The sequence below is a fragment of the Bubalus bubalis genome, chromosome 2, assembly GCF_019923935.1.
Source record: "Bubalus bubalis isolate 160015118507 breed Murrah chromosome 2, NDDB_SH_1, whole genome shotgun sequence".
NCBI classification, from domain to species: Eukaryota; Metazoa; Chordata; class Mammalia; order Artiodactyla; family Bovidae; genus Bubalus; species Bubalus bubalis.
In genome coordinates, this window is record NC_059158.1 from 142,826,093 (window position 1) to 142,837,259 (window position 11,167).

The window sequence follows — 11,167 nt, forward strand, 5'->3', positions numbered from 1 at the left end:
TTCAGTCATGTCCGACTCTGTGCGACCCAATAGACGGCAGCCCACCAGGCTCCCCCGTCCCTGGGATTCTCCGAGCAAGAACACTGGAGTGGGTTGCCTTTTCCTTCTCCAATGCATGAAAGTGAAAAGTGAAAGTGAAGTCGCTCAGTCGTGTCTGACTCTTAGCGACCCCATGGACTGCAGCGCACCAGGCTCCTCCGTCCATGGGATTTTCCAGGCAAGAGTACCGGAGTGGGATGCCATTGCCTTCTCCGAGGGAAATCCTGGGACCCATGTTTTCAACCACTTCGCTATAAAACTTCCCTGCAGGCCTCAGCTGAGTCCTATCCAATCAAAATCAGCGCCTACCAAATTAGATACGCATCCAACACAGCTCCTTCTAGAAAATTCCATCCCTAAGCACTCATCCAGTCTTTCGCAGGAAGATTTTCTGATTCTGCGGGGCTCTGCCATTCCCCTCCGTTTCACCTGCGTTCTGTGGAGTCAGCATAAAGCTTTGTCTCCCCATGATCGCTCATTTCCCTTCAGACAGGATACATTGAGTAACCACTGTGTATCAGACACTGTTAGGCGCTGAGAGTACAGAGATGAATCATCGCCATCCCTGGCCTTCCAAGGAATCTGTAATCTAAGAGGCAGATAAACAAAGAAGTGGATAGTATCAGCACAGTTTTGTGCAGAGGTCAGCCCAGGTTGCTACAGGAGAGACGCCGTCATTTATCACACGTGGAATCCTCCTCAGATTCAAGAACCTCTTTATAACACTGAAGGCAATGCTGTCAGCCCATTTTATAGGATAATCTGTATCAGGCTTAGATCTGGGGAAACATGATCAACCCAGAGTACATCTGGGTTCACATAAAAATTGACCCATGTTTTTTCTTTTTAAATCTATTTTTTGTGAAAGAAATGGTAATTGAGGAATAAATTAAGATAGAGTTTTTTTCCCTGGGAATTTTAATAAATTATCAGGGTTAGGTCATGATAGTGGGGAAGAAAAGAGCAATAATGCCAATTAATGCTAGATACAGAATTGAATATGCTTATACTCAACACTGACATCAAAGGGTATGTATGTTATGCCCAGAAGATATGAAGAATGAGAAATAAGCCTCCACCTCACAGCCATCACACAGGCAGTCATCGCTTGGTGCCCTTGAATCCCGACAGAGGGACCTGCCTGAAATGCTGTACCCTGAGTTGTCCCCTGTCCTCGGTTAGGAGTCAGGTGTTACTTGGATGTAACTTACGCAGGCAGGTGTGGGTACATCCCACCAAGAAGAGTCTGGCTGTCACTACCCTGAACCCTGTGGTCATGTGGGGAAGAGACAACATGGATTTCAGTGAGGAGAAGTAACGGCAAAACGATGCTCGATGCTCGAGACGTTGTCCAGAGGCGGAGTGGGCCCCTGAGGAGGGAAGTTCCGGTGTCCAGAGTCATTGAAACCTACTTTGTTGACCACCAGCAGGCAAGTTGCAGAAGAATCCCAAGCTGGTTTCCAGATGCGATGACCTCAGGACACTTGAAAATAATTTTGCCAGCAAGAATATTCAGGGCATTGAGTCTGTGACAGTTCCCCCAAAAAAGAAGCCCGAATTAAGTGGACTCTTATCAATATTAAAGTATCTGACCAGCAGTTGGGAAGCCCTGGGTATTCTCAGACTCTGAGCAACCTTGTCACACTTGTGGGACTCCTCTTCAGCTGCCTCTTCAGTAAGATGGAAATAGTAATACTGGAACCTCCCTACCTACCTCTCAATGGTGAGGCGAGAATTAGACGAAATAATAATTTTCAAGGAGTGTTCACATCTATAAAGGATTCGATTCACAAAGAAGAAAGAAATATTCACTGATCCCTGCTAAGAGCAGGCCTTCCACATATTAAACCTTATTTAATTTCCCCCACCCCCTTCCTGGTAAGTACAGTTCACCACTGTGTAGATGAGGAAACTGAGGATTGGTGAGATGAGCGAACCAAAGGGTGATGTAACTGGCGGGAGAGGGAGCTAGTTTTCAAAGCCACCAAACCCACAATTCCTCTTATTGATGAGGTTTATCTGTGCTGTTCCTGAGAAGAATTTAATTGTATATCTTTGTTTAGCCTTTCAGTACCTGGAAGAGGAACAGAGATTTAATACTTTCATCTTAATAATGCAAGATACCTTATGATTTTCATAAATCCATTCGCTTTATTGAAGAATGAATGTGAGATCTTTTTAATACATGAGAAAAGTTGTACGACCTTGCAGTTGAAACTCACAAATGAGACCCTGATTCCCTTCAAGCATCAATAAGGCATTGAAATTGGTCATATAGATGCATGTGTTAAATGATATGTTACAAAGAATTTCCAAATATATTTTCCTAATTTAGCTTTTCTAGAACTCTCTACAAAATGTATCATTACTCCCATTTCACAGATGGAGAGACTACGATCAGTCATACAGCGTGAGGCCAACTGGAGGCCCACCTCTGGCTCCTGCTCCCCTCCGCCCTATATTTCTTTCCCGGAGCCTGCTATGGGCCTAGAAGTACCATGCTCAGATAGGGGCCTGGGTGTGAGGGGAGAGGGCAGGGCCAGTGGAAGGTTCTCCAAGAACAGCTGAGACCTTCAGGACACCTGGCCCAGCCCCTGTCTGTTGCAGAAACTGAGGCTCAGGAAGTAATTACCTCACATGACCTGTAAGGCCTGAGATGTAGGATCCAAGCTTCAGTGCACAAGGTCTGAGTCCAGGGCCTGCACCCCAACCCCTCGGGCAACTGTCTCTCTTGTCTGGTTTTAGCGCTGCAGTTTGTGTTTACCAAGTGTTTGTTACCATCCCCACTCACCCGCACCCCTCCCCAGCCCTAGAATACCACACTGTTGCCAGCACTCTTTCTAAATACAGCTCAGTCATGCCACTGGTTTGCTTGAAATTTCCTACCACGTCCCCATTGGCCTTCCGGTTAAATCCTGGCATCAAAAAATGTATTTCTTTTATAAATAGAAAAATAGAGCAAACGAAAAAAAAATTTTTTTAACTCCAGACTGCAATATGCAATATCTGGCTGGCCAGAGTCTGATTCCCACTGTCTGGGCACTGAAGCCACGCCGACCATCCCCGGCGCCAGCACAGCCTCCTTGCTCTGCGGGAACTGCCCGCCTCCCCTTCCCCGCAGGACTTCGCACCACGTCCTCTGGTAAACAAACCTCCCCAGCCTAATTTAGCTTCACCTCCCCTGAGGTCCTGCAGAAACCTGTCATATCACTACATTTATCACACTGCATGGCAACGGTGAGATTTCTTGTTTCTCTACTGAGAAACAAGTTACTGAGCTTCTCACAGATTTTTTCAGCTCGGTGCCCCCGGCGTCCAGCACAGTCCCTTGCACACAACAGACACTCAATATATAGTCGTAAGCTGAATGAACAGATGAAGAGCGAATGACTTGGCCAGAATAACTGAGCTGGGATCTGAATTTTCTGTCCTTTGGTTTGTTTGGCTCACTTGAGTATTATTGCCTGTGTTTCAATCATTGCCTTTGTAACTCATTAAAAGCGACAGCATTTTATTTAGTTTTGGTTTTTCCAGTTCAAATCTTGAATTCAAAATATATTCAGGAAGTTTAAAATATTTAACTATAAAAGGGTATGTCTCCCAGCTGGGCTCCCTCCCCATCCCACGCCACTATTGGCTGGTTTTCTGTGTACCCTTCCTGGGGTAGAGACATATTTTATATATGTTTTCACATATTATACTGGAGGAGGAAATGGCAACCCACTCCAGTATTCTTGTCAGGAGAATTCCATGGACAAAGGAGCCTGATCCATAGGGTCAAAAAGAGTCAGTCAATACTGAAGTGACTTAGCAGGTTACGTATTATACACATTGCTTACGGTCTTACTTTTTTGTTTTACTTAATATATCTTGGAGTTCTATTTCAATTCATTAAGAGATCCTTTTTAATGGTTGCATTGTATTCCATCGTGTAAATTACCGTGATTTACTTAATACATCCCCAATTGACGAGACTTGTAAGTTGTTTCTAATATGCTGCAACGAATGACCTCAGATATGCCTTTTCACATGTGTGTTCATGTATGTAAAAAATAATAGGTTTTTGACACCTTTCTAAGCAACAGGCAGAATTTTTTTTCTTAAGGCCACACCACATGGCTTGTGGGGTCTTAGTTCCCGGACCAAGGATTGAGCCCACACTCTTGGCAGTGGAAGCAGGAAGTCCTAACCACTGGACCACCAGGGAACCCCCCAGAATTTCAAATTAAAACTATTTATGTTTCTAACAGGGACTCATCAGAAAATTCTTTCCAAATCCCCAATTCTGTCTGCATCTCTCCATCTGTGAAAGGAAAAGAGTATTTCTTGCCCCTGAAAGCTCATAGCTGCTTGCTATTAAGACTGAAGGTTTATTCTTCTGGGCTTTGAAATTCTTCCAAAAGAGGAAGCTTGTTTTTCCCTTTTAATCCAATTTCCTGTTAGACTAAAAGGATTTATAAACAGGATTTTAAAAAATTTATCTCTTTTCTAGTCTTCTAACTTAGCAGTTTACTAGACTGAGGCAGGTTTTTCCTGCAATCGTTTTTTTAAAAACCTTTCCATTTACTCAGGGATGAATTTTTCTTTTTTCTTTTTTTTACTGCATCAGGCCAAATCTGCTTTGTCTCCGAACGGACACATGCAAAAGAAGGAAAGTTACTTACCTGCTGTAGGTTTTCTTAGTCAGAATATCTTAGCAACCACAAACACTAAGCTAACAGGTGAGAAGCACGCTGGGTAAAAAGCCACCAAGCAAGCAGAGAATGTCAAAACAAATTAGCAGATAATTGACTCTTCTCAAAGCAGCTTAGGTATTTGATGATAAAGTGGAAAACTGACTGTCAGCTAAAGGGTGAAGAACTGGAGTCCCGGGGAAGGCTTCCAGGGCCTTCAGATTCCTTCTCCATGGCTGAAGTGAAGCTGTGTATTAAACAGATTCAGGTGACAAAGGCCAAGACCTGCCTTATAGAACACTGGGGGCTTTATTTGAGTCACTGACTCTACCTGCCACATTTCCTTGGCAACTTAAGAACTGCTCTTCCTGCCCTCTAGAGAAGACGCATGGTTCTCAATGCTGGCTGCATATTGGAATTACCCAAGAAGCCTTAAAGATGCTCCAGCTCCAGAAAGTCTGATTTTAACATTTGAGGTTAGGGCCTAGGAATCTTCAATCCTAAAGGAAATGAGTCCTGAATATTCATTGGAAGGACTGATGCTGAAGCTGAAACTCCAATACTTTGGCCACCTGCTGGGAAGAGCCAACTCATTGAAAAAGACCCTGATGCTGGGACAGATTAAAAGCAAAGGAGAAGAGGGTGGCAGAGGATGAGATGGTTGGATGGCATCACCAATTCAATAGACAAGAATTTGGGCAAACTCCAGGAGATGGTAAGGGACAGGGAAGCCTGGCATGTTGCAGTCCATGGGGCTGCAGAGTCAGACATGACTTGGAGACTGAACAACAACAACTGCCTAGGAATTTTTTTTTTTTTTTTTTAAGTTTCACAGATAATTCTAAGATGCAGCCAGTGTTGAGGACCATCATTATAGAGATTTCTGGGTTGTGGGATTGCAAGCAGCTTGTATCACCCAGAGAAAGAAGAAAGGGTTTCATGTGATAAGAAATCCAATCCATGGTTATCCTGGAAACCCTACAAGCCTGACCCTTTTGCTCCCCCACTTGAATCCCTCAGTACCTTCCATGTGTTTTAAAGGTAAAGACCAAGGTACTGAGAGTCTGACTTGTCCCCAACCTTTCCACTTTGCCCCATCTCAACAGTGGTCACACTGGAACCCCCTCGAATCCCTGCAGGTGCCTCGCTGCCTTCTGTCAGTCCATCTTTGCCAGCGACATTCTTTTGCCCAAGTAGGCCAGGCATGGAGCACAGCTTGGACAGGTAGACAAGCCTTCCAGAGAGAATGACAGATGAAGACAGTGCTCAAGGTCACTGCTAAGCCCACCTGGCTCTTCAGGGCCATTCACCCTGGCAACAGATTTCTTGGACACTTAAGTTAAAATAAACTGACAAAGGAGGAGAAGAGACCACTAAGAAAACTGGATTCCCTTGTAGCAAAGGGCATGGACCCTACGAGTGCTTGCATTTATTGTGTCTTATGTATCTTTTGTTGTTGTTACCTAACAGGCAAGTAGAGAAGAGATGGATGATCATGAAGAAGGCGGAGAACTCAGAGAAAATCATCCAGACGCTCAAGGTAGAGACAGTTGGGTTGGGTTTTATCATATCTGATTACAATAATTGTGGGATGAATTGTGCATCTGTGCATTGTTCAAAGATGTTAATGAGGAATGACCGTTCCATTTCCTGTCAGGCCATGGGTTGGAAGTCAGAGTATAGACTCTGATGCACTCTTAATGCATCACAAGCCAACTGATAATGACATGCTTTTATGTCCTTGGACTTGAGAGATTTATTTCCTGCCAGCGGCTGCAGATTGATGGAAGGCAGTGGAGACTTTGGGGCATTACAAAAAGACCCCACATGCACGTCTGTCTCTGGCTTCTCCTGCTTTCCCCAGCACTTGGGTATGCAGGTGAGGGACCTTAGATTCCCTGTCTGGAGGGACGACCTTACAACAAAGGGAGACAGCATCTTTGGAGACCCAGCCCCTGACACCCACAGCTCTGGGTGACCAGAGCTGTTTGAATGTGACTTCCTCCAAAAACGATGCTGCATTTGATAATGATGATGACTCTGGGAAAGATTGGGCCCAGAACTAGGCTTTGGGGCATAGCTCATATTCTAATACCCTGAACTGGAAGCTCTTCCCTGGAGGGGAGCACCTGGGCTTGCTACAGGATGCTTCAGTTAGCTAGGCCCAGGTCCACAGAGGTGGACTTTATCCTCATTGCTTCTTACAGAAGTGGAAACAGTTGTGTGAGAAACACTTGCATTCTCAAGGAGTGGATGCAGGGTCCGCCAGAATTGCTTTTGTGGATTGCTGTATAAAAGCGTCCAGCAGAGGGAGCCAGAAGGTGAAAGTGAAGTTGCTCAGTCGTGTCTGACTCTCTGCGACCCCATGGACTGTAGCCCACCGGGCTCTTCCATCCATGGAATTTTCTAGGCAAGAGTACTGGAGTAGGTTGCCATTTCCTGCTCCAGGGGATCTTCCCAACTCAGGGATCGAACCCGGGTCTCCCGCATTGCAGGTGGACGCTTTACCGTCTGAGCCACCAGGGAATCCCTGGAGGGAGCCAGAGAGGGCTGAAATCCCGCCTCTGCTCTGTTCCCAGGCGCTCCACCCCTGGGTGCATCCACCCAGGGGAGGCTCCTTTCCCTACTTGGTCCTTCTACTGGGACACCTTTCTGTAAGTCACATAAGGTTCTCTGGATAGCCGGTCAGCAGCAGATCTGAGCAGATGAGTGGAGAGCCTGGGCTCTGGAGATGGACTACCTACCTCTTCCTTAACCTCCCCACCTCAGTATCCTGTTTTCAGAGACGAAAACAGGACTGCCCTTGGACTTCCCTGGTGGTCCAATGGTTAAGACTCCTAGATCCCACTGCAGGGCGCGCGGGTTTGATCTCTGGTCGGGGAACTAAGATCCCACATGCTGCATGGCTTGACTGGAAAATTGTCAGGAAAAAAAAAAACAAAACAGTACTGCCCTGCCCTGCCCTCATAAGTTTGCATGAGGGATAAATGAAGTAATTCATGTACCATAGCCCTTTAATGAATATGAATCTCAACTTGGATATCTCAATGAATAACCATGTACCCTCTTCACAGCCACATTTTACCAGTCTGTGAAATGATGGCACGATTCTTCCTATCCTGTCTGGACCCTCATAGGGTCCAGAGAGACCATAGAACTCACTGGAGATAAGAGTGCAAGTCATGGATTTGGGGGTTGCACCCTAACTTGATCTTTTTCTAGTTTCTATCTTTTGCTATTTTTTTCAAATGACACTCCCCTCCCAAAATTAATTTTAATATTCATTATAATTTTATACTCATTTTTAAATTTTTCATTGCTTCTGAATATCAGACAATAAAATATTACAGTAGCCTGATCCCTGTGTTCAGTCAAACTTTTAAGCAAGGTTTCTGCTGACCTGCGTCTCCTGCCACCTCCGTTTTAAAAGCTGAGTAACAATAACCAGGGAAATGTATTCCGGTCTTCATATCTTCCATATCGTAAATCGCATATCCAGACTGTGAACACTGATGATGCTCCAAGGTCTTGGCCAAGTGCAGTGGAGGTTTTACGCAGTGCAGAACATGGCCAAATCTAAGCAATGACCAAGTCAAAACAGATTTCCTGGGAGGGACAGGCCCCGGCTCAGTTCCATAAAGGTTACTCAGTCTTTTACCCAGTGAAATATCACCACAGAAAATTAAAGAAAGCATTTGCCTGTCCCGAATGATAAATGCTAATGTTCAAAAAGGATTTCAAATCTTTGAAGGGAAAAAAAGGAGGGAGTGCCAAGGAATTTTTTTTAACTATTTAAGGATCAGTTTTCCCCTCGTGGGTCTTACAACTAATTGTCAGGATTTTTTTCCTCCTCTAAATTAAGTAGTGAGCTGCAAGATTAACTATAAGCAATGAGCCAGGGCCACATCCAGTGAGAATACCCTGAGTCTTGGACAGGCTGAGAACACAGCATGCAAGTTTTCACAAGACAGGTCAAATCAGCAACCCCCAAGTCAGAGAGGGCTTGGGAAACAGCTCTTATTTTAAATATGAAACTTTTCTTTCTGCCTCTTTCTCACCCCCGAAGTCCAAGGAAGGAATAAAATTTCCATTCTTTTTTTTTTTCTTTTTGGCTGCACGGGGTCTTCATCCCTGTGCGTGGACTTTCTCTAGTTACAGTGCACAGGCTCCTCATTGTGGTGGCTTCTCTTATAGCAAAGCAAGACCTTCAGTAGTTGTAGCACTGGGACTCAGTAGTTGTGACTCTCGGGCCCTAGAGCAGTAATTGCTCTAGGCTTCAGTAATTGCAGCACGTGGGCTGTGAGGTTGTGGCGCATGGGCTTAGTCGCTCCTCTGCATGTGGAATCTTCCCAGACCAGGGATCGAACCCATGTCCCCTGCATAGGCAGGAAGATTCTTATCCACTGGACAACCAGGGAAGTCCAAAATTTCCATTCTTCTTTCAATTCTTGTTTATTTCTTAGGCCAACTGCTCTCAAACTTCAGTGTGCCTCAGAACCACGTGGCAGACTTGTAAAAATAAAGATGTCTGGGCCTCCAGAGCTTCTGACTCACTAGATCTGGGCTGAGGTCATAGCATTTACAATTTTATTAAATTCCTCAGTGATTCTGAGGCTAGTGGTCCAGGGACCACACTTTGAGAACCACAATCTTGGGCCTTGCTTCGAGGATTTATCTCTCTGAATATGACAGTGACTCAGTTTAATCTGTTCTTTTGGACATAATAGGAGTATGAACATTGGAGGGCTCTGTTTAGGCAGCATCACAATAATCAAGAGCATCTATTATTGGGAATTCCCTGGTGGTCCAGCGGTTGGGACCGTGGGCCATGGGCCTGGGTTTAATTCCTAGTCAGGGAACTAGGATCCTGCAAGTCTCACAGTACAGCCAAAAGAAAAAAGAGCACCAATTATCAAATCTGAGTCCCTGGGTTCAAATCCTGGTTCCACCTCTTACTAACTGTGCAGCCTTGAGTAAGTTACTAAACTTCTCTGGGTATCTTTTCTCTTCATCTGTAAAACGGGGATACTATAGTACTTCTCTTGTGGGGTGGTTGTGATGTACAGGAGTTCATACATACAGTGTGCCTGCAAGAATGCCCCGCACACAGTGAGTACTCACTGAAGGTTAGATACCAGTCTACTTCTTAAATACCTTAGTTTAGTAGCCCTATCAGGAAAGACTTGTTCTCGGTTTAACATGATGTAACATAATGATTTACTTACTTTCCAAATCTGTCTCATTTGCAGGGAGGCAGGGTGGGGTTGCTGGCTCTCAGGGACTGACTGAGTCCTCTTTGAGAGTCCTTCTTCTGCTGAGGTCCAGGGCCAGGTAGCAGATCCAGTCTGAATGAGGTCGTGTTGCAGTAGTGACAGAACCCCTCGGAATGTGGCAGACCTTAAAATAGTCTCAGGAGCTTTGAAAGATCTGGGGAGCCCTGCATGAGTGCAGGGGGTCCTCAGTGACTAGCCTGAAACAATACAGGGTGGGAGACAAAAACCAGATCTGGCAGAAAGCCTTAGAGACCAACCATTTCTATTCTACCAGGAAAAAAGGCTCAGAGCATCCTTGCTCTATCATGCAAGAGACAGATGTGCAGTAGTTAGGATGTTGGTTCTAACAAAGGCCAAAATAAAGTGACTTCAAACAAGAGGGAAGGTTTATTTCTCTCTCAGGGAAGGGTCTGAGCTGGCAGGCAGGGGGTGGGACAGCTCCACTCCACAGGGCTGTCCAGGACACAGGCTCTTTCTTATCATCTCTCTGGCATTCCATTTGCTGTCACTCCTGTCTGCCTGGTCAGAGCTGGCTCAGCTTCCCCTTCACCCTGCAGGACAAGGGAGGGAAAGGCCCAGCTGCCTTGTAAGAGCCTAATTCAGGAATTGCACCTCTTCCACCTCTGCTCATATCCCGCTGGCTTACCTGGCTACAAGTGAGGTTGGGGAATGAAATGTCTTACTGTGTGTTCATGTGTCAAGCTAAAATGTGAGGGGGTCTGCCACCCAAACACAGGGCAGAATGGACATTAGGTGGGACTTAGCATCAGAGTCGGACACGACTGAAGCGACTTAGCAGCACAGCAGCAGCAGCATCTCTGCCAAGCTGGGTAGATGGCTCTGTCTGGCAGATGCTACCACTTCCCTACCTCATGGACTCAGAGTCACCATGGTGGGCCATTTCTCTCTTCCTTTTTTTTGGCCGTGCCATACGGCATGTGGAATCCTAGTTCCCCGACAAGGGATCGAACCCATGCCCCCCGCTTTAGAATCTGAGTCCCAGTCCCTGGACTGCCAGGGAAGTTCCATTTCTCTCTCTGCTGCAGACACCATACATGTTTTAGCCACCCCCTCTGTGACTGGCCTGAGAAGAGGAGCTTGTGTATCCCTGTTTCCCATTGGTCTTTACAGCGTCAAAGGGAAAGCTAAAAATTACGATGCATTTGAGAATTTGCCTGATAA

At 45.6% G+C, this 11,167-nt stretch overlaps 1 protein-coding gene across 1 annotated transcript in view; it reads left to right on the plus strand.

Annotated features, from left to right (window-relative positions):
• Window positions 1-11,167, plus strand: part of KIAA2012 (KIAA2012 ortholog) — a 129,118-nt gene that overhangs the window by 77,042 nt on the left and 40,909 nt on the right. The window contains exon 15 of the mRNA XM_006080540.4: window positions 6,183-6,252. Within this exon, the coding sequence (XP_006080602.2) occupies window positions 6,183-6,252 (70 nt within the window). The remainder of the gene's footprint in view (window positions 1-6,182; window positions 6,253-11,167) is intronic.